Source organism: Lampetra planeri, chromosome 1 (genome assembly GCF_965212315.1).
Source record: "Lampetra planeri chromosome 1, kcLamPlan1.2.h2, whole genome shotgun sequence".
Classification (NCBI taxonomy): Eukaryota; Metazoa; Chordata; class Hyperoartia; order Petromyzontiformes; family Petromyzontidae; genus Lampetra; species Lampetra planeri.
The window spans coordinates 3969327-3992490 of NC_136107.1; the positions used below are offsets into that span (position 1 = coordinate 3969327).

General features: G+C 50.7%; 1 protein-coding gene across 1 annotated transcript in view; it reads right to left on the minus strand.

Moving 5' to 3' along the window:
• Nucleotides 1–6202: 6202 nt before the first annotated feature.
• Nucleotides 6203–23164, minus strand: part of LOC144723131 (disco-interacting protein 2 homolog C-like) — a 168382-nt gene continuing 151420 nt past the window's right edge. The window contains exons 33-40 of the mRNA XM_078601714.1: nt 22321–22491; nt 18632–18693; nt 17882–17939; nt 17352–17426; nt 15490–15664; nt 11900–12023; nt 11574–11694; nt 6203–10470 (exon numbers count right to left, since the gene is read on the minus strand). Coding sequence (XP_078457840.1) covers nt 10339–10470; nt 11574–11694; nt 11900–12023; nt 15490–15664; nt 17352–17426; nt 17882–17939; nt 18632–18693; nt 22321–22491 — 918 coding nt within the window. The 3' untranslated portion in view covers nt 6203–10338. The remainder of the gene's footprint in view (nt 10471–11573; nt 11695–11899; nt 12024–15489; nt 15665–17351; nt 17427–17881; nt 17940–18631; nt 18694–22320; nt 22492–23164) is intronic.

The window sequence follows — 23164 nt, forward strand, 5'->3', positions numbered from 1 at the left end:
AAGTTTGCACTCCGTAGTTATTATCGCCCATCACGTGTCCTGAACCAACCCACATCCGCCACTCAGTAACTCACACGGGCGGACCAGTCATAGAACTGTAGTGGAATGATCTTGATTTGAAGCTTTCGTGACTGCAGGAATCCATACTCTTTGGTTCTTTCGGTAAAGTCACCTAGGTATAAAATACAATATTTAAAAATAACATTTTATAAATAAAATACTTTTTTTATTTTAAAATAAAATACTTTTATTTTATTTTAAAGTAAAATTTAAAAATACTATTTTACTTTAAAATAATATTTTATTTTATTTTAAAATAAAATTATACTTTATTTTATACCTACGTTACTTTACCGAAAGATCCAAATGGTATTTAGTGGCATGGTTGGACATTATCGCCACTACTCATAGCCGGCAGTACTAGCTCGTGTCAATAGGGGGCGGAAGAGTGACAGATCCCAGCGTCTAAGGACGACAGCCCAAGGGACCAACGGTAACACCTTTATGGGATAGCGGATCCAGGGACCCAGACCCCAGGAGGGGGCTGACGTCACCCTCCCAGAACCTGCTCGAAGGTTTTAGAAGTAAGGTGTGGCCGGGGCGGAGCGAGCCACGGACTCTGTATAAAAGCGGGACCTCTGAACGGTCCCGGCAGTCATCGTCCGGCCGAAGATTGAAGAGCCTCACCTGGTGCCCTGAAGAGAAGAACCCAATGGGCAGAGTCGAACCCCTGGCTAGGGTCGGCTCGAGCTTGTACCGGTGAAAGCTCCGACTTATAGCCAGTGAAGAGTCAAGGGAAGACTCAAGCCCCGGCAGTGTAGGCGTCAAGGGTGGCACAGTTGGGTTTTTTTATAATCGGGTTTAATTGTCTTTTTATTATATTAAACCCGATCATCTGAGATTGTGAGAAATCCTGTTTAATTGGTTCTAATTGCAGAACCGCACTTCTCAACGATGGGCTTCATCCATTCCAAGCTAAGGAACTCACTGGCGCCCACGATTGTGGAGGAGAAGCTCGTGTCCATCAAGACCAACCTGCCCGCCGCATTCTACGACTACCCCGTGCCCGACGGCCCCCCCCCGAGTACGATAGCAGCACCGACGAGGAAGCAGCCTAAGCCTTGGATCAGAGTTTCGTATTCATTAAACCAGGGTTTAATTCCCCGAAATCGGGTTTAATTGTATTAAAGAAAAAACCCGATGCCTGCCGCTGGAAAAATCGGGTTTTTAAATCCTTTATATTAAGTTCACTTCCTTGCTTGCTTGCGCGCTTACGACCGTGCAAATCTTTCGGTCGTTTTTTAACCCACTTCCCGTGATCCAATCGAGATGACATTTTGCACACAGACTCGTTGTGCGTGACAATGTATTTTCGTGAAATTTTTTTCCCAAAATTTTACACTTTTTATGAAAAAAAGAATTATATTTAATTACCAATTGCTTAATGGTGGCAGGCAATCATCTGACCCATAGGTGGCAGCCATCTCCAGCCAGAGGACGAGAGGACTCTAGCCGCCCGTTTCAAAGACCAATGTGGTCTGGGTTGTGGCCCATTGAACACGCATATAAAGGATTTATAGTGAAAAACTTTGTTTTTACGGGTTAATTTTTTTCCACCCATGGTAGGCGTAGTGATAGCTCGTGAGAGGCGAGCGAGACCTAAGGGACTACCTCCAGAGAGTATCGGGTGGAAGGAGCCGTTACTCCTTTTGTGTTGCAGTCTGTTGATGTTATAATAAACGTGTTGTCTCAGAGCAAGCTTCCTCCAGTTTATTACCCACTACTGAACCAAGTGACTGTGCGTGTTTAGGAATGCGGTGAAGACAAAAGGGATTTGAACAGCTTTGGTGGAGGGGATCTTCTGCCCGCGGGCCGTCAACCTACGTGACTTTACCGAAAAAAACTAAGAATATGAATCCTTGCAGTCACGAAAGCTTCAAATCTAGAATTTTGATTTTACTTTTATTAATTTTAAATATTTTTTAATTTTTTACCTACGTGACTTTACCGAAAAAACCTAAGAATATGAATCCTTGCAGTCACGAAAGCTTCAAATCTAGAATTTTTATTTTACTTTTATTAATTTTAAATATTTTTTTTAATTTTTACCTACGTGACTTTACCGAAAAAACCTACGAATATGAATCCTTGCAGTCACGAAAGCTTCAAATCTAGAATTTTTATTTTACTTTTATTAATTTTAAATATTTTTCAAATTTTTTACCTACGTGACTTTACCGAAAGAACTAAGAGTATGAATCATTGCAGTCATGAAAGCTTCAAATCTAGAATTTTTATTTTACTTTTATTAATTTTAAATATTTTTTTTATTTTTTACCTACGTAACTTAACCGAAACAACCTAAGAATATGAATCCTTGCAGTCACGAAAGCTTCAAATCTAAAACCACACGGGACTTTGTTTCATTCGGCCCGCCATTTCGAAACAAAATGTGCACACTACTGTGCTGCATCTCAGCTCTAAAAGGGGTTAATTGGAATAGGCGACGTTTCGGGCACTGCTCCTATTTCCAGAGCACATTGCTCGATCTGTGACATGGAGGACCATTTCCTAAAACGTCGCCTAAATATTTCAAGTCCCACAATGTATAAACAACTCATCAATTGCCGAACAAACCCTTCACAGGTAGCGGACCGCAGAGCTTTGCGAAATGAACGTATTGGCGGTACACCGGTGATGCACGCGATATTAACAAAAACACCTTCTTGCGCAATGATGATTTATTTTCCTGCGATTCACAACCCCGGTCAGGAAAATCTTGCGGGGTGCGTCAACATCACTTCTCGTGATGTCGAAGGCAGTCGGAAAACGAACGTTATGAGCGGCCGAACAAGAAACATCACATGATAGCACCCAGCCTGAAGACCCTTGGCTCCGTGTTCCAAAGGCAAGATTTGACTCCTCGTGCCTTAGACTTGATCGGACGGTTCCTCGATTTATTTCCGGAATCATTTCTCGGCGAACGGTGACATCAAAGATTACGAGCTCGTGGCGTCACACGTTCGAATGGGAAATCGGCTGTTGAATCCCAGTGGAACTTCTCATGGAGGAGTCCTGCAGCTCGCTCAAGGGGCAACAGCGACATCGTCAGACGTTTATGAGGTCTGGTGTGTTGTTATGCTGCACCGGTGTGGTAACCGCTAATATTGGTGTGCGCTGGCTTGCCGCTTTGGCTGCTGCCTTCCACGCTCCATCTGTGGTCTCCCATTCTCGTCACCCCCACCACAATCTCTTTACGAGTGTGAGCGGCTTCTGTGTGACCGTTACAAGTTTACATTATAAGTCCGCGATGTTCTTACGCGTGCGATTCCATCCACGGTGCGTCGCTGGCGTAGGAACTGAACGTCGAGTGCATCTTTGCGCCGCTGCAGTTCTCTACACGTACGAGGTGGGTGCAATGCGTTTAACAGCGCCCTCTGTCGGTCGCAAAACATACAAATTACAGCGTCAAAATATTCACCGTTGGATGAGAGTTGTTAGCGAGCACTTATGCAAGTACCCAGTGTTGGATTATCCTAGTAGCAAAAGTAGCTACATATACTACGGGCCCCGCGCTAAATTATGTCAAGCTATCAATTCCGGTTCAGTGATTCTGCACTTGCTCTATTACTATAGTACTATACTGCCTTCAACTTTTATGAACGACTGGGCGTTTAAGGTGAGAGATTTGTCGTTTTATCTGGCTGTATAACAAATGAAAAAATAAAAGTACTTTAGTATGTAAGTAAAAAAAAAAATGTGTTTTATATTTGTGTTTTTTTTATGTAATGCCCCTTAATAACATCATGCTACAGGTCCCGCACCGATCTCAATCCGCCACTGGAAGTACCTACAACAGGGCGCTCGAAGGCGTGGGGCAGTCGAGCGCCACATTGGGCCGCTCTATGCCTCCTGGGGTGCCGCTAGCGAGCGCCTGTTAAGAAAGCGATGGTGTTCATATTCTTGTGTAGATAAAAAAAATAGAATTAAAAAAAGTAGAAAAATCATGTTTCGGAGGCAACACAAGCTTCCGTCTTCAGGTGAAACCGTCACAGCACAATTGCTGTATCAAGCTATCGTGCTGTGACGGTTCCACCTGAAGACGGAAGCTTGTTGCCTCCGAAACGTCGTGATTTTTATTTTACTTTCATTAATTTTATTTTTTTTATCTACGTGACTTTACCGAAAAAACCCACGAATATGAATCCTTGCAGTCACGGAAGCTTCAAATCTAGAAAAAGCGATGGTGCACAAATATGAAATCACACATAGACCCCTCCCACCACCCACCGCCAATCCCCCATCTCACCTTGTCCGCCGATGTAAGACGCTCCTCCACAATAATTTTTTGTCCGTGGGAAAACATTCCGACTCCTGCAGATCCCCTCCGGCTATTGCAACACGCCGGGGAGACCCTCCCCACACCGCTCCCCACGTGTACAGCAGCGAGACGGATGGATGGCGTGGGAGGCCGTGGTACAGCCAAGGTTTTGGCTGCCCCCCCCCCACCCGTGGCGCGAAAAATCATTGTTGCTATGGGGACCTCATTTGCCAGTAAAAATATGATAATTGGTTTTTTACCCTTCTATCTGGCAACAAAACTGACACATTTTTAACAAGGAGTCATGTTTGCATAGACCGCAATACCTGCAGTCATAATACAAACAAAAGACACAACTCTGATAATGTGCACTGTCCTTGAAGTTGATTGGTCCACACCCGAGACAGCTTTCCTTAGAGCCTAGTCTCACATGGTGTTGGACCAGATGACGCCAAAAGGCGTGAAGGTATTGCGGTCTATGCAAACATGACTCCTTGTAAAAAGGTGTCAGTTTTGTTGCCAGATAGAAGGGTAAAAAAACAATTATCATCATCACTGTTGCTGCTACTTGTATTCATTTCTCTGTCTGAAATGTTGCAGTGCCAGACCATTCCGGAGGGGGGGGGGGCTAAACGCCACTCCGCCGTTTGCCACGCGGCTAATTTTGTCTCGCTGCTCATTCCTTGCCGTGAAGCTCACGCGGTGAGGTGGTGGTGGGGCATCTGTGGCGACGCCAGTGGGCACTTGCAGGCACGCTGCAGCCGTCGAGTCGAGGTGTCTACCCCCCCTCCTCCTCCCCGCTCCCGTTTGGTTTCACTCCTGCACAGAGCCGGCCCAGCCACTAAGCGACCCTTGCAATTGCAAAGGGCCCCGTGGCCAGCAGAGGGCCCCCTAGAGTCATTGCTAGCGAGTGGGTGAAAAAAAGCATACATCAAAGGGGCCTCCAACTAAATTTTGCTTAGGGCCCCTAAAGGTCTAGGGCCGGCTCTGCTCCTGCAGCAACCCCGCTGCTGCTGATGCTGTTTGTTGCATTCAATTTAATCCCAGGTCTCCCTTGAAAAAAAGTATAATTGTGGTCTTAGCGGGCTTTATGTATGTTGAACTTCTTTCGCGCCGTACGTAGCCCACCGTGCTAAATCGGCAGTGGCGTAGCTAGGATATTTTGCGCCCGGGGACGAACTATAAAATTGGCGCCCGGGGACGAACTATAAAATTGGCGCCCGGCGCCCCCCCCCCCCCCCCCCCCCCCCGTTTAATCACATACCAAAATGTAATTACATGACATGTAGGCTGTCGCCGCAATAAGTTATAATGTAACGTTGTAAGCCTCATTTTGGCGCCCCTTTACCTTGGAGCCCGGGGACATATGTACCCCCCTGCCCCCCCCCCCCCCTTGCTACGCCTCTGTAAATCGGAGGTGCTTTAAATGGTATAAACGAATCGACACAAGCCCTGGGGACAATGGCTGCAGATAACCAGCGGTGGAAAGTCCACATTGTTTAGGGCGATGTTAAGTTCATCCGTGCATCATCCATCTCGAGGACACGCACTGCCAATTTTCACTTCCCATATAGTGGTGCTCACCGCACGGATCACCGTCAAGCGGTCACACGCTTACACACACACAGGATGGATTCGGTAGCACAGTGTGGGTTGACATGGGAACTGTTCACAGGAATTAATTGGAGCGCCTTGTCCAGTCTCCTTCCCATTTGTCCGTCCCATGAGCTCCTGATGGCAGTTGTACCGCCGGCACACTCGATCGCTAACCACCACTTAGTGGTTCCATTCACACCAGGGACAATGGTTTTCACGTTATATAACGAACACGAAAGCGACACGCATTGTCCTGAAGGTGGCTGGTCGCCCAAAACGTCGTGACTTTCTTGCCAACTTGTCGAGACACTGCTCGTTTTTTTTTATTTGTTACAGGACCAAACTGTGAAACTTATTGTGCGTCAAGACGGGGGGGAGGGAGGGAGGGAGGAGGGATACGAAGTGAGTGCATGCGTGAGACACGTGTGTGTGTGTGCATACACATTGCGTGTATGTTGAAGTTCGTCAACACCGTATGTAGCCAACAGTGTTCATCGGAGGTGCGATCGTGTGTGGCACCACAGCAAAGCAGTGGTCATTAGGAGACGGGGGGGAGGGGGGGGGGTTGATGGATCATCTAGAGATTCACAGGCGCTAACATACTTGACTGACCCTCCAGATTTAAGCGGCAGGCTTGTCGATGTTCAAACCGTTTTCACCGCATACGAATTTTCAAAGCAGTAGTTGCTACAATTTTTCTTCTGCAGAATGTTGAAATAGAGCGGTGCGATTAGCTCTGAAGCTCCTTATAGGGGGGAGGGAGGGGGGGTCGCAGGATAAAAAAAACAAAATCATCGGCAGCTTATCGCTTCGGCCATCGGTAAGGTTGGCAGGTTATCTAGCCACATCTGCTGGGCTGCGAGGTGGCCACAAAAAAACGGCAGCAGGACAAGTGGGGTTCGCGAACCCGCCGCCTTCGTGGGTTTCTCCTGGGCTCTACGATTTATATTTCACGCGAAGCAAAACACTCATTAATAAAGTCATTTAAAAAAAGAAGGAAATAATTATCCAAACAGCCCATTGCAGCAAGACCCCCCTGAAAAAAGAGCTTTGGGACTCATGCTTTCCTGAAGAAAGCACGTTATTATAATTATTATTATACTTTTAATAGTGCGGGGATGTGTATACTTTGACATGTGGCACCGACAGCTTGAATGCACACAGCATGGATCACGTGTGTATACATATGCATGTATATGTTTATATACACATTATATGTATATACAGTGCCATAGTATGTGTACGTATGCCAATACACATCTAGGTCTATATACATATATATTTATAAAGTGACTATAGTCTATACAATAGAATACAGTATACGCATACATATGTATACGCACATGAACGCATACTGTGTGCGACATATTATATATGCTATTCTGCGCGTGTGCATAAACGCCTAATATGCACGTGTATGCAATGCACCAATGGTTATCTGACAAATCTGTCTACTAAGAATGAACCGTCTGCAGAAATCAGGAGTTTAAAAAGCACCCCCAAACTCAATGATAACAACAGCAACAACATGAACAGGACCAATCACCAAACACATCTTAACAACCCTAACTCAAGTGGATCCATTAAAAAAAAACACGACATAAGACTTTAAATAATGATTTTTAAAAAAAGACAGAATAGTCCCTGATCCATCCATGAACGACAATGATAATAATAATAAGTCACTTGTGCAGAAGGTCACCAATACAAATTGCTGCCTTGGGCAAATGAACTACGTGGACACGCGTTCAAACACATGCTCATGATGATACACGTTCAAAAACAAGAGAGCACCGAGCAGCTGAACGAGATCATCATGATTTCAGCCGAACTGGTCACTGAGATCCGCGGCCTGTCCATCAGCGATGTCCAGCTGGGCGGCACGACTGGCAAGAGCATTCGAACGGTGAACCCCACCGGTCGGGGAGTTCAAAGTTCAAACCTGGACCGAGGTCGGCCCGGCACTCCGCATTACCCAGAGGGCTCGATGGATGACTTGACGAGAGATTAACGGCAATTGTGTTTACGGATGGACTGGCCTCCACCACGGGAATATGGAATTTCCACCACTGGCTCCGAGCTGCAAGCCTTAAGGTGAGAGACCGCCCCACCGTTCCGTTGAGCGTGGGAGACCCTCGTTATTCGCGTATTGACCGCGGGACAAAAGCTGCTCGAACCGTTTGCGTGCTCTTGGCAGTCATCGGTACACCACGGTCGCTGCAGGTCTCTGAAATTTGAACGATCACCCGTCGGCCAAAATGTGAATCGTGGTTGAGCTTTGGCGAATGCAAGGAGTGTTCTTTTTGTTGTTATTGTTGTTGTTGTAAAAGTTCCAACGGAGGTGACCGCGGGGCGACGGCTTGACCGGCAGGTTGCCACGCCGTGGCAAACGTGAACACAAAACGGTGAGTGTGCAGGAGGAAAATCAAAACCGCGATTCGCGACGGCACGCAACGCCGGGCCGCCACGCTCGTGGCAAGAGCCGACGGGCGCGAACGCATCGCGGATGAAACTGCCTGGCGCGTACAAGCCCCTCTCCTCTCATCTCGGCGCGCACGAATACCGCAAGGCTCGGCCAAAGAACCCTTCGAGAATGTGACATTACAAAAGCAAACACGGACTCAAGCGCATTCCTGTTTCAATATAATCGCTCTCAGTAATATATTACTATTTTCATCGTCATTTTCGTCATCACGTGATATAATTAATACAGAAATATGGGGGGGCTTCAAAACAAGCCTAACATTAGATAGGTGTGGCTTTTCTATTGACTCGTTCTCAATATTCTTTGACCACTCCCTTATGTATACTGTATGACAATGTCTGCTGCGAACGGCATCACAGCAACACTCCAAACACTTTCTGTCCATCCACTGGTTGCGTCTCCGCAGGGAGTGAGGCGGGGAGAGGGAGGTGGATGGAGTTGATCAACTCCTCCCTGCCTCCCAGAGGGAGCCGAGGTACAGGGTCAGGGGTCAGGGGCCGGTTCAGCTGGGGTGTGATCTCTGAAGCCCGGATCTCCATGGATTCCCCACCGCCACTGCCCACAACAATCCCAGCAACGCAACGTGGAGGCCCTGCATGCACCATCAGCAGCAGCAAAGCCATCACCACCACCACCACCACCACTCTATCACCATCATTATCAAAATCATCACCACCACCAAGGCTATCACCACCATCACCACTGCCTGAACCATCACTATCATCACCACCACCACTACCAGAACAATCAAAACCACCACCACTATACCAGTGCCAACAGTGGCACAAGTAGTCCAAAAGAGACGTCCAAGTAGATTTGGAATGAGAGAAACAGAACGGTGTCATTCATCATCGCGATCGAAGTGGTTAATTTCACTTTAACGGTAATTATTGAATTTTAAACATTACTCTTGTATGGGACAGTGTCTTTCTAACTGACTTAGACCGACACTCGGGGGAGGTTGAGGTGGAAAAATCCATGCGTGAGCGAGTGGGCAAGTGGCACGTTAAAGCACAAATCCGATTTGCAGCCAAACCAAAAAAGAAGAACCCCTTCACATCGGACCGTGCAGTCGGTCGCAGCACAGACCAACGTGACCCCATTACAAAACCACCCCCCCCCCCTCCAGGAGCACACCGTACAGCAGCTACAAAATAAAACAACACCGAGCCACATTCTCGCCTCGCGATGGACAAAGCATAATCTTCTTTGTTTGTCTTTTAATTGAAAAGAAAACGACAATTTAAATGGGCTGGAAGAAATGTTTGCCGGTGAGACTTCCTTTTCTGGCTTCTTCAGTGCTCGTCGCGATGGGCGACCCAACCCGACCGTTTGCGGTTCATCCCCAACCCCCAAGGCCCGACAAGGATGCCCTCTCTGCAATGTGGAGGGGGAGTCACGTGGTCCACCGTGGTGGTTTTTGCCGCGGCCTGGCGACGTTGCCGCCATAGCGCAGATCCCTTCCAGCGCGCGTCCGTCCGTCCGTCCGTGCAGCACAAGCATGGCATCGCCGGCCGATCTGCCGTCCTGCGATATGAACGCTTTTTAAAAAAAAAATTATAAAATTAAAAAAACCTAATCAGAGGAACCATCCGTGCGGCCTCATGCTGAAACGCGCAGAATGGGGAAGGTGGCTGCACGCGACTGTGAACGCGCGGCCGGCCGATCGCGGACTCCTCATGCTTGGCGAGTCATGTTCGTTCGAGGCCGACAAGCCGGCAGCCAACCGGGCTGAAGTCCACTTCGCTCCGCACGCTGGCACCTGGCGTGATGCACGCTAAACGAGGGCGTGATCGTCGTGGTCGGGCGGGGTGGGGGGGAGAGTGTCCATTGTTCCGCATGTCACCGTCGGCGGCACGTCGCGCCGTACACTGCCGGGTCGAGGCGTGCCGAGGGCACGCTGCGCTCTGGCGGGATGTCACTCGCCGCGCCCGCGTCACATGTTGTAGGCGACGTAGATGGGGTCCAGCTGGTCGGCCAGGAAGCCATCCCGCAGGTGCATGCGCTGTTTCTCCCCGCGCGAGTTGATCGGGATGACGCCCACGTCCACCACGACCACCACGCCCACCTGCGCCACACGCGGCCCCCCGGGAGGCAGCCGGCAACCGTCATACGAGGCGCGTCGTGGTGGAGGTGTCGCGCTGTGGGTTCTGTCACGTGATGCGCGTGGCGGAGTGCGGCGTGCAATTTGTACGACGTGCGGCCGTTGTTGTGCATGCCCGCACACCGGCCTGCGGCGGTGTGGCGGTTTTTGTTGAAATGAGCGATGGGAGAATGGATGAGGCTGCCTGGGGAGCGGGGCACGGTGCCACGTGGCGTGTGGCGTGGTACACATGGTGTGCCACACGTGGATTAAACTAAAAACTATAGACTTTATATTTTATCAGGTAAGGCCCACTGGGCTATATAGCTCTTTGTCAGAAGCAACCTGGACACAAATGATAGCTCAACGAAGTGGCTTAGAATGTGCAAATGAATCGCACTTCTAAATGTGGAGGGAAAGACCAGAGGACCCGGAGAAAAATCAACGTGACCACGGGGGGAACACGCAGACTCCAAATATACTCGCATCAGGGTTGGGATCGAAACTATGACCACCTGTATACCAGGCGAGGTAGTTACCATTTCGCCACCGTGGATTGCCATTATGGTGCCGTGTGCTGCGTGCGATACGGTGTGTGCCACATGGTGCGGTGTGGTGCGGTGCGGTGTGGTGCGGTGTGGTGCGGTGTGGTGGGTGCGGTGTGGTGCGGTGTGGTGTGGTGTGGTGGGTGCGGTGTGGTGTGGTGTGGTGTGGGGCGGTGTGGTGTGGTGTGGTGCGGTGTGGGGCGGTGTGGTGCGGTGTGGTGTGGTGCGGTGTGGGGCGGTGTGGTGTGGTGCGGTGTGGTGCGGTGTGGGGCGGTGTGGTGCGGTGTGGTGTGGTGCGGTGCAGTATGGTGCGGTGTGGTGTGGTGTGGTGCGGTGTGGTGCGGTGCAGTATGGTGCGGTGCGGTGTGGTGTGGTGCGGTGCTGTGTGGTGCGGTGTGGTGCGGTGTGGTGCAGTGCGGTGCGGTGCTGTGTGGTGCTGTGTGGTGCGGTGTGGTGCGGTGTGGTGCGGTGTGGTGCGGTGTGGTGCTGTGTGGTGCGGTGTGGTGCGGTGTGGTGGGGTGTGGCGTGCTACGCTCCACCCACCAGGAGGTGGTGTTCCTCCAACGCGGTCCCCGTCACCAGCGGCACCAGATCCAGCGCCTCCTGCTCCGAGCCGTCGAGCTCCACCACGACCACCAGCAGGTTCGTCCACGTGAACACCGCACTGCAACCACCACCGGGAACATTTGCGCGTGTGAACAGCACGCCGAGACAGCGCGACAGACACTGCAGCTCTACCAGCACCATCACCAAACGCTGACCCCGAGTACTCAGTGTGTTTGCGGTGTCGTGTTAGAGGTCAGGGGGTTGGGAGTGGGTCGGAGCGTTTCGATTGGCAGAGAAGGCGCCGCTGGCAGTGGCTGCCGTACCACTCGGCGATGTTCCTGTGGGCGCGCAGCACCGAGATCTCGATGTCGATGGGGTGGTAGCGCATCCCGCGCAGCTCCATCGTCTCGTCTAGCGAGCCCACCACGTACAGCGCATCGTGCCTCTCTGCACACACACACACAAAAACAAAGGTCCCCCGTGTACCCTGAACAAACTGTTGGGGAAAGTGCTGTTAGCGAGTAGCACCTATGAAGGCCAGCATGGCACACGAAGGGGTGTGTGGCAAGCACCACGCCCGGCCGCCTTTGTCTCTCCAGTGGTGATGTTTACACACAGCACCAGGTACTCATTTTAGGCTGAGTCGACCTAGGGGAGGCCCATGACCGGTTCAGATAATCGTCACCGGTGTTGGCTGTGAGCAGGAATCGAACCCGGGGCGCGGGGTTCGTAGCGCAGCGTAGCGCTAACCACTACACTACCGCTCCCCATTATGCGAAGTGACACATCCACACATACAGACAGCCTGTGAGTTCGTGCGTTCAAGGCAAGAGGTGACAGTTGGGTGCGTGAGAAGACAGGGAGATGTACAATTAAATTCGAATTAACGTGGCCTCCATAAGTCAAAGCCGATTCAAATGCTGAATAAAATAGTTCAACTTTGAAGCTACATAACCTCTAGAGCAGCGGGTCCCAACCTGTGATCCCGCAGACCACGGGAGCTCCGCAAGGCCATGGCAAGAGGTCCGCGGGACCCACACAGATACCATTTCCGATCACAGAACACTGGAACGTTCACTACGCGAAGGTCGGGGATATGTTGGGAACCACTGCTCCTGAGGAGCAACAGTGGAGTGAGCAGGCAATGGCCGGGCTGTCCCTTCGTTAACTCTTTCCCGTTCAGAGACGCCTGCAAGTTGCAGGGTGGGTGTCCCGTTCACCGCTGAATCGTCAATGACACTGCGCAGATTGTCAAAACGCAAATTTAGAGTTGCCCACGTCAATCCCTTCTAGTTTGGAAGCGGCACGTGACGGAGTTTACACTTACGCGGAACATTAAACACATTTTCTTTCATATTCACACACAAACAAATGTGTTCTTCGTTAGCCTTTGTATGCAGCACTCGCTTAGTCTAAACTTTAGTTTTTACCTGGTAAAGGCCCACTGAGCTTGTTAACTCTTTTAAGAAGCGACCTGGCTACAAATGATAGCTCAACAAAGTGGTTTATCACGTGGAAATGTATAGCAGGCAAATACTATAAATGCATTTTAATTATAATTTGTGGAGGGAAAAACCGGAGGATCCGGAGAAAAATCCACGCGAACAGGGGGAGAACACGCAAACTCCAGATAAACAGGCGTCAGAGTCGGGATCTAACCCACGACCTCCTCCATACTGGGCGAGGGAGTTAAGATCTCACCACCGTGGTGCCTGTTAGGTGACTAGCACCTATGAAGGTGCTAGTCAGCAACTATGAAGGTCGGAATGGCACACAGGTGTTGTGGCCAGGACCATGCCCAGCTGCCTTTGTCTCCCCAGTGTTGATGTTTAACCACCACATCTGGTACTCATTAATGCTGAATTGACCTAGGCGAGGTCCAGAACAGGTTCAAATATTCGCCATTGTTATTGGTCGCGAGTGGCAATCGAACGCTGGTCGCTCGCCGGATATGTAACGCAGTGCGCTAAACCACGACACTATTGCTCTCACACATACAATTATACACACAACCACAAATTCACATGTAAAGTACACACAGCGCCAAATATCCCCCGTATAGCCTTAACAGACTGTTGGAGCGAGTGCTGTTAGTGAGCACCTATGAAGGCCGGCACGGTACACGAGGGTGTGGGGTGGCCAGCACCACGCCCACGAACTTAGCACGGTTGGATGTGCGCGGTGTGAAAGAAGTTCATCATACATACACTGATACGCAAACACGCGCGCACACAGACACACAAACAACAACGGCAGCTGCCATTTGTTGCTAAGCGGCGGTGACATCACCACAACCCCCAGTGCCAAGAACGGCGGACAGCAGGGGCCACAAGAATTGGCACCGTGTCTCTGGCAGGTGGTCACGGCGCAAACAATGAGTTGACGCAAAGCATCGCCCTACTGGTCAACAGTTAGCAAAGGAGGATATGTTTTTTATGCTGGCAACTGGGTAAGGTAATCATACATCCTGAAATGCCTTTTGAAAAGAGGTGATGCTGTTGCATGTGTTTCATTGTGGTTATTTAATTTCCTGGTTCGATAAATATTACGGGGGGAAAAAAAACAAATACAAGACGCTGTTGAAAACTCACACAAGCACGCACACACACACACACATTCTGCCATGCACACACCCTTCTGCAGATGCACGTGCGCACACACATGCACAGGCTCCAAGATGCACACACGCACGAACGTTCGCGTGCACCCTTCAGCATGGACGCGCTCACGCACGCTCTAGGGGACGCGCTCGCGCACGCTCTAGGGGACGCGCTCGCGCACGCTCTAGGGCGCACCAGGAGGGTGAGTGGTCAGCACCACGCTCAGCAGCCTTTTGTCTCCTTAGTGGCAATGTTCACACACCGTATCAGGTACTCATTTTGAGGCTGAGTCTATCTGGGGGAGGCCCAGGATGGTTCAGATAATCATCGCTAGTGTTGGCCATGAACGTAAATTAAACTCGGGTCGTCGGGTTAGGGTGAGGATGCACAAAGACAAAGACCTCCTGTATAGCATTAACAGACTGTCGGGGCAAGTGCTGTTCGCCAGCACCTATGAAGGCCGGCACGTCACACACACACACACACATTCTGACACGCACGCACACAGGGCAAACATTCAGCAAGAAACGAATGCACACGCAGGGCTTTTCTTATCGCGTCTCGTGGTGACAAAGATAAATATCACAAAACGAAGGTCGTCTTTAGACAGACATTTCCTGAGAAATACCATGACAGCAGCCATCTACCACGCTCGTACCCGACCAATCAGATAAGGTAGATGCTGACAGAACCACGCAGCGTGCAGATCTCTATTAACCCTTTCCCACTCGGAGACGTCTGCAAGTTGCAGGGTGGGTGCCGTTCACCGCTGAATTTCAGAATGCGTGAGCGGTTAGCGTTCATTTTATTTACAGGCATAGCGCAGTTATGTTTTTAAAGACATTGTGCTGTGCTCCCCGCAGAAAACTGTAGTGACATGACCGCACTCTATGATAGCTGGCGCCAAGCGGTGCCACACGCCCTCCCGCATGGCCTTGTACTGATAAGTCTCTACCCAAAATGAAAGAACCTCTCAAAATGAATCAACGGTGGCAACGTGTGGAAAATGCACAAACTCAGGCTTGCACGGGTACATGCGCACGCACAAACAAGGACATTCAGAGGCACAAGACAATGATTTCTCCGTATCGCCTATGACTCTTGGGGCAAGTGCTGTTCGTGGGTGGCCAACAGCACGCCCGGCCGCCTTTGTCTCCCCAACGCTGATGTCAACACCATACCAGGTACTCATTTGAGGCTGAGTCAACCTAGGGGAGAGGCCCAGGGACCGGTTCAGATATTTGAACTCGGGTCGCGCGGGTTCGTGGCGCGGTGCGCATTAACCGCTACGCCGGCGCTGTCGGCGGACCCACCCCCGCTGGCGTCGGTGAGCTCGGTACGGCGCAGGAAGCCCAGGTAGCCGGTGCGCGCCCACACGGTCTGCGTGTCGCCAAAGCTGAGGCGAGCGCTGAAGTGGTCGGAGTGCAGCGGCTCGTCCCCGTACAGCGTGTAGTACCCGCTCGCGTTGTGCGGGCTGCTCACCCAGATCTGCCTCGCGCGTGCGTAAAAACAAAGATCCCCCGTATAGCCTTAACAGACTGTTGGGGCAAGTGCAGCGAGCACCTATGAAGGCTGGCACGGCACACACGCACACATTCTGAAACGATTGCACACAGGGCAAACATTCAGCAGGAAAATAATGAACACACACGGAGCGTTTCTTATCGTGTCTCGTGATGACAAAGAGAAATATCACAAAATGGTCGACTTAAGACAGACATTTCCTGAAAAACCCCATGACAGCGACTTGGCGATGTTTACACACCGCACCAGGTACTCATTTGAGGCTGAGCCAAACTAGGGGAGGCCCAGGACCGGTTTAGATAATCGTCATTGGTGTTGTATTATCATTTCATTCTTTTAGCCCTAGATTTACAAAATAGGTATACATTTTATACTTAGTAAAAATAATTTTAATATTACAAAATTTACTTAATAAGGAGTTTAATGACAAAAGACAATAATGAAGATTAACTTTAGGGCTACTCTCAGGCAGATCTCAGAATCAGAGGAATATTTATTTATACCCATACGACGCACCCCCCCCCCCGTGACTTTTTGCAAGGAGGGGGTGGGTGAGGTGGGGGTGGTTCAGGCTGTGGCATGAATACCGCACATTTTTATCTCTTATTTTGAGTTCATTTTATTTTTTACCGACGTGACTTTACCGAAAGAACCAAAGAATATGAGACAAATGCCTTCCCGAACACCACGTTCATTGGAGACGTGGACATGTGATCTCCCCGTGGCCCTAGTAACCTTGTGGTTTTGGGGCACGATGGGGTGGGGGGGGGGCGGCAGGGACCGATGGTCTTGATTGAAGGGCCGCCATGCCAAAAAGTTTGAGACCCACTGGTGTTAACAAAGATCCCCAACATAATCGTACAGGGCAAGTGCTGTTAGCGAGCATATATTAAGGCCGGTATGTCGATTGGGGAGACGGTGTGGCTAGCATCACGCCACTACCTCATTTACTGTGCCGGGCTTAATACACACACACTGTTTAGTTTGTTGTCCTCCCCCGCAAGGTTGGCTACGTACGGTGCAAAAGAAGTTCAACATACATACACACACATATATAAATACACAAAACGCACCGCACGTAAAGCGCATGACCCAACGCGGGCACCAAAGAAATGGCAAGAGCGTGATAATCACGCATTAAGGCGCCATCCATTTAGTACGTACGCATGGAGGGGGGAGGGGGGGGGTTCATCCAAATGCGTACGCTTAGTATGGGGGGTCTACTGACAATGTACGTACGCATAGGAAACGGGGGGTGGGGGGGGGCGGTGAAGCCTCGATAATAATTTGCCTCCATTGGCCTTCAAGTGAGTTAGATAGTCCGGTGGTGTGGACTATCCGTTCAACACGTTAATATTACTAATCCTTGATCGTTTCTGCGTGGATTAAATATCGGCCGTTCTATAGGATTCGGGGGAGATGGGGCGGGTGCGTCAAGCGTACGTACGCAGGCGGGGGGGGGGTGTAAAAAGTACGCGTGCGTACAAGGAGGGGGGGGGGGGGTCAAGTTTTGACAGATTTCTGCGTACGTACTAAATGGATGTTTTCGACTTACGTACTAAATGGATGGCCCCTAACGCAGGATGACCCAGAACCTGCAATCGCCGTCATCAAGGCCACAACCGCCCATTCAGGTGAAGGCGTTGCGTACCTCCCCGAGGTGCGAGTCTCCGAGCGGGCCCTTGTTCTCCGGGTTGACGATGATCACGCGCACACCCGGCAGGATCTGTCAATGGCAACAGTCATCGTGTTTTCACCGTCGGGAGCAATGGCAACGGAAACCCAGACAGCCACCACGCGCGGGCCGCGACGGGGCTGAGTGGTACGTGGCTAGCGGAGGGCACACGGAGCTCAACTCCCTTTAAGCTATTCAGCGGCTAGCATTCAACACAGCGCATACGGTAAAACCTCCAGAAGGCAAATTCTCGGGAGCGCTAGCAGAGCGTGTGGTAGAGGCATTCAGTGGACCTTGCCGATTGCCCTGGCAGCTGTGAACTCAACCTTGGGCTCGGTTTGCTGATGCAAGCCTTGGCCTACACTCAAAGGCCTTGCGCTTTGGCCTGCTGTAGTAATTCTTGACCTTTTAAAATCCTCGGCCTAGGTTTCCTCTCAGAAGCCTCATGCATAATCAGGCCTACTATTATTCATCACTAAGGTCCCTTTGCGCCTTTCAAGCCTTACCTTGCCGGACTCCATGAGTGGTAAACTATGTGGCGATCCCCTCTCCACCAACCGCACCCTGCCGGGCAAAAAAACACAACACGTGAGGTCAGAGGTGACTATTGGCATGCCGCAATTCGGTTTTTTTTAAATCCTTTATATTAAGTTCGCTTGCTTGCTTAGGACCGTGCAAATCATTCGGTCGTTTTTTAACCCACTTCCCGTGATCCAATCGAGCTGACATTTTGCACACAGACTCGTTGTGCGTGACAATGCATTTTCGTGAAAACATTTTTCCAAAATTTTACACTGTTTATGGAAATGTTTTTAAATATTTAATTACCAATTGTTTAATGCTGCCAGACAATCATCTGACCCATAGGTGGCAGCCATCTCAAGCCAGAGGACGAGAGGACTCTAGCCGCCCCGATGCCACGCATATAAAGGATTTATAGTGAAAAACTTTGTTTTTACAGGTTTACTTGTTTGTGTTGAAGTTGTCGTGCGTTCACGTGATTTCACATCCATTGCGGTAGGGCCACTGTACGGCCTCAATATTAGCATATGTTGGTTTCGATATAGGCCCAAAAACCCTAATGGCGGTGCACCAAATAACTCAAAATAGAAACGAGTAAACACAACACGGTGACAACATAAACGGGGCATGGCTTGGCACGGCACAACTTGACAGCACGCCACATTGCCAAGGCGACATTTTCGAGAACAAACAGCGATGGCGGCTTTATTAGAGTGGGACTTGCAGGGCCTCACCTGTCATGGCGGAGTGCGCGCATGTCCACGTAAACCGTTGTGGGGTCCGGTCCAGCCGTGCCCTGCATCAGCACAGCAGTGCACGACGAACGTATATACACATGTACACACACACGCGCGCATGTATGCACGGACACAAATACGTACAGTGTAATTGCACAGCCATTTAGACTGTTCGGGCAAGTCCTGATAGCGAGCATCTGTGAAGGACGGCACTGCCCAGAAAGGGTGACGTGGCCAGCATCACGGACTGGCCGCCTTTGTCTCCACAGTGTTGATGTTTACATACTGCACCAAGTACTCATTTCAAGCTGAGTCGATCTAAGTGCATGCAATCTTGGAAATGGTGGTAAAAACATGTGAGATTGGTTGCATCCTGTACCAGCCTCACACGTGATCAGCCTTCTTTCTTAAAGGGGCATTTGCAATGCCTTTTGGTTCAGTATATCCAGCGTTGTATGGACAGCTGAAAGGCGATATTTTTCGTAAAACGTTCAAGTTGGTCACTGGATAATTTGGGTTTTGGAAGATGATTTTGACTTCCACAACTATGAAAAGATTATGACACTATCTCATTACCATACACAAATTGAGGAAAAATAAAACTCCGTGGAAGCACTAAATCGAGCGAATGACTTTGGATGTGGTTGTGCGGTATTATGATGAATGCGATAAAAACTCAAATTTAATCTCAGATGCCTCCGCAGGTTCCAATTTGGCCACAACTCACGAATCGCAGGGGAAATTTTCAGCAGGGTCCGGTGCACATTCATGAATTCACATGGAGCGGCAATTTCATTCGTCGCTGGAGCAAGCCATTGCACATTCCCCCGTGAATTTGTTTTTATCCCAATTTTCCTATTGGTACCACGTCACCAAGTGAAGGATCCAAACAAAACTCTTGCAGAGCAGTGAGACCCCTCAGGCTTGGGAGCTGCCCACAGAAGCAAATATCGCATAACTACTTTTTAAATCTCTTTCCCACTCACCCCGCAAAACATAACTTATTATTCTCAGGGCTCGTTTTTTTGTGTGCCAAATTATAACCACATTTATATATAACTCACTGCACTTGAGAAGCTGGTCTAGTCACAGGTGGCTGCGTGGATTGGAATCCAGGATCTCAGCGGTACCAGCTCAGTGTCTTTGAGCCACCAGGCTTGGCTCTCCTTCGTGGATTGGAAAAGTTCTGAACCGTCTCCAGCGATGAATGCCGATGCACGCTCAAGCGGCGTTCACGCTCGCGAGGATTTCACCGACCACAGACAGGGCCCCCCACCACCGTTTAGCAATCATATGGTGGTAGAGGGGGGGGGGCGAGGGGGGCCAGGGTCACGAGGTGGGGACGCAGTGGAGGGGGCAGGAAGGCGGAGGATTACGGCAGCTGTTAGCAGCTCTCACCGCCGCGCACACAGCCTGTCGCACACAACAAACGCACAAACGCACATAAGCAGCATGGCTGGTGTGTGTCACTGGACCAGGCGTGGCCATGTAGCCCAAAGTGCACCCAGCCTGGAGAGAATGAAACGGAGCACCTCCACACAGCATGGGGATCGCGATAGCAAGGCGAGCAGCTGATTTGTTGCGCCCATGATTGATCATGCCCACGATTGATTGGACGGGAAAAGAAAGAGAGGGGGGAGCAGCGGAATAAATGTTGGCCAAGTGAGGGGGCGACAGGATAGACACAGAAGCAGGATGGCAGGGGACGGGAGGGGAGTCAAGAGTTGGTCAACTTAAAACCGTACCTGCTCTGCCAACTTCCCCAGTCTGTGAGGCTATAAGCAGGAGGCAAGGAAAGGGAGGGAGGGGCGAGCAGGGTGGGGGGGGGGAGGAATGGGGGTGGTTAGTGGAGGATAACGGGGAATGGGACATGGGCATGGCGTGAGGTGGACAGCGGGTGGCGTCGCCGAGTTTTATCCGTGGCGTTTCAAAAGTGTGGTGTGGAAAACGTAATGGGTTTGGTTTAGTTTGCCAGTCCACATGGGTGGACGCAGGAGACACACACACACACGTGTGGAAGTGGAGGAATGATGAGAATGCACGTTTGCTCAAACGTCAATCGATGGGTGGTAAGATGTATGATGGAAGAAACAAAAATAAAACAACAATAAACACAACACGTCATGGTACACTTAACGATGAAAGATGAGGTCGGTTTGATTGTAAAACCACCAAGAAGGAAAAAGGTTATGTTTAAAAATGTACGTGTGACAGAGAGAGAGATTGGGATGGGGAGAGACAGAGAGATATTGGAGGGGGGGGGGGGGATGAGGTGGCAATGTGCATGGAAAGAGGATTGGGGCATTTGCAAGCCAGGGAGAAAAATGGAGAAGAGAGAAATAAGTCAAACACTTGAAACACGGACGGCTTGGAAGCAGTCGGGGGCCGGGGTGAACCCCTCGCGGTCTCCGTCGTGCGAGTCACAGGCCGAGGCGTCGGGAAAATTCTGCCCCAGTGACGGCAAAATTCTTGGCCCGGTGACAGAAATAAACCCCTGAGCCCAGCTTGCCTCCCCGAGACATACTCGTCTGGGCTGCTGGAGATTTCACAGAAGTCAACAAAACGGAAAACCTAACCCGACCCCGCTCGTCTTCATTGTTTGTGTGAGTAATTGTAAAAAAGAGCTAGCATGCAAGCGTGCGCGCGCGATTTGTAGAGCGCGCGGTATTGAAAAGGGTCAACCCAGACTAATGTTCATCTCACGGCAAGACCCCACGGCACGCGCCGATTTTCTCTAGCCGCCCATTGTTGCTGTCGCGGGGCTTGTTCAGCCCTGCCTCACGAAGCTGGTCCAGTGCCCAGGAACAGTTGGATATCACTCGCCACTGGTGTTAGCCGTGGCTGGGAAATAAAACCTCAGGTCGGTGTGTTTACAGCACAGTCCATTAACCAATGCACCAACACCCCACCTCACATTTCAGTGTTGAATAGAATTTGCGCGCCGCCGATGTTAAGGAGCTACTCCCGTCAATATTTATGATCGCCCCATTTCCACAAACTCTTGCCCGGCTAAAACAGATCTCTAACGCAGCAGCAGCAGCATCTCTATTTTTAATGCGCGTTCTCAGCACAAGCCTCGATGTGCAGTTCCCAAAAGTCGTTTTCTCAAGCGTACGCCACGAACCGGTAAAGTGATTTAAAAATATCATCGCATCCAAAACGGCGTGTAACAAAGCCAGACAAAAAGGATGAATATTAAATCATAGAACATAGTAAAGGGAGAAGGTAGAATAGTAAAATACAAATGTCTGCAGCTACAATAAATTCCATGTGGATTTGAGATGAGGTCAGAGGTGAGGTGCGCGCAGACTCCCGGTGACGCACGCGTGCGAAAAAATTGATCGAGAGCAATCGGAATCCTTATCCATCCTGGAGGAATCCGATGAGCTATGAAGCTCATTTCCCACAGATGTCCAGTAGGGGCACGGGGTCACCTTACATTGAGGTGCAGAAAGGGGAGCGAGATGGCGACATCAACTCAAATCACAGCTCCGGGCTCTCCCCTCACACCGCTCAGTTCGGCCTCAGCCGCGGGGAGCAGTGGGGGCGGGCGGACGGGCGGACGGGCGGGGGTGGCGGTGGGGGTCCTGGAGGAGACCCTGAAGGCCTACGGTGGGGGTGGCCCTAGCCGCCTTCGGATGGCGGGGGGCCCCGGGCAGGGCGCGCGTGGGCGACGGCTCCCGTACCTGCAGGCACACGGCGAGGTTGACGCGGCAGCCGAAGGCGGTGCTGATGGCACGCGGGTGGAGGCCCAGGTCCTTGAAGAGCTTTGAGAACGACTGAGTGAGGGCGATGCGGGGCCGCTCCTCGGCCACCACCACGCACGTGCGCACGCGCGACAGGTCCAGGCCGCGTGCCTGCACACGCCACAACAAACGCGCAGATCCCCCGTGTAGCCTTTAACAGACGCTTGGGGAAAGTGCTGTTAGCGAGAAGCACCTATGAAGGTCGCCACGGCACGCGAGGGAGTGGGTGGCCAACACCACGCCCGGCCGCCTTTGTCTCCTTAATGGCGATGTTTGCACATTGTACAGGTACTCATTTGGGGCCGAGTCGACCTAGGGGAGGCCCATGACCGGTTCAGATAATCGTCACTGGTGTTGGCAGTGAGCGGGAATCGAACCCGGGTCGCCAGGTTCGTAGCGCAGCGCGCTAACCGCTACACTGCCGCTCCCCACAACGATACACACACATCAACAGCCACGAGCTATCCACTGGTGGACAAATCAATTCCCAAGACGTTTCCATCTCTCACGAGTTTTGATGCAATTAAACCATCTCGCTTCTACACATGCGTTGATGTTGTAACTCCATCTCCGAGGAAGGCGTTCTCTCGGGTGTGTGTCCTCCTTTGGTTCCCACTTCACCGTCATTGTCGACCACTTCCAGCACTTTCAGCGATGCGTCGGGCCCAAGCCCAATGACTATTTCTTAACAGTCAATGTGACGCCTCTAACTTGCGTGTGTTCACCGGTCCACGTGTTCGCCTTTGGTCTCTTGGCGCAATTCGAAGCGCGCATTCGTTGCACG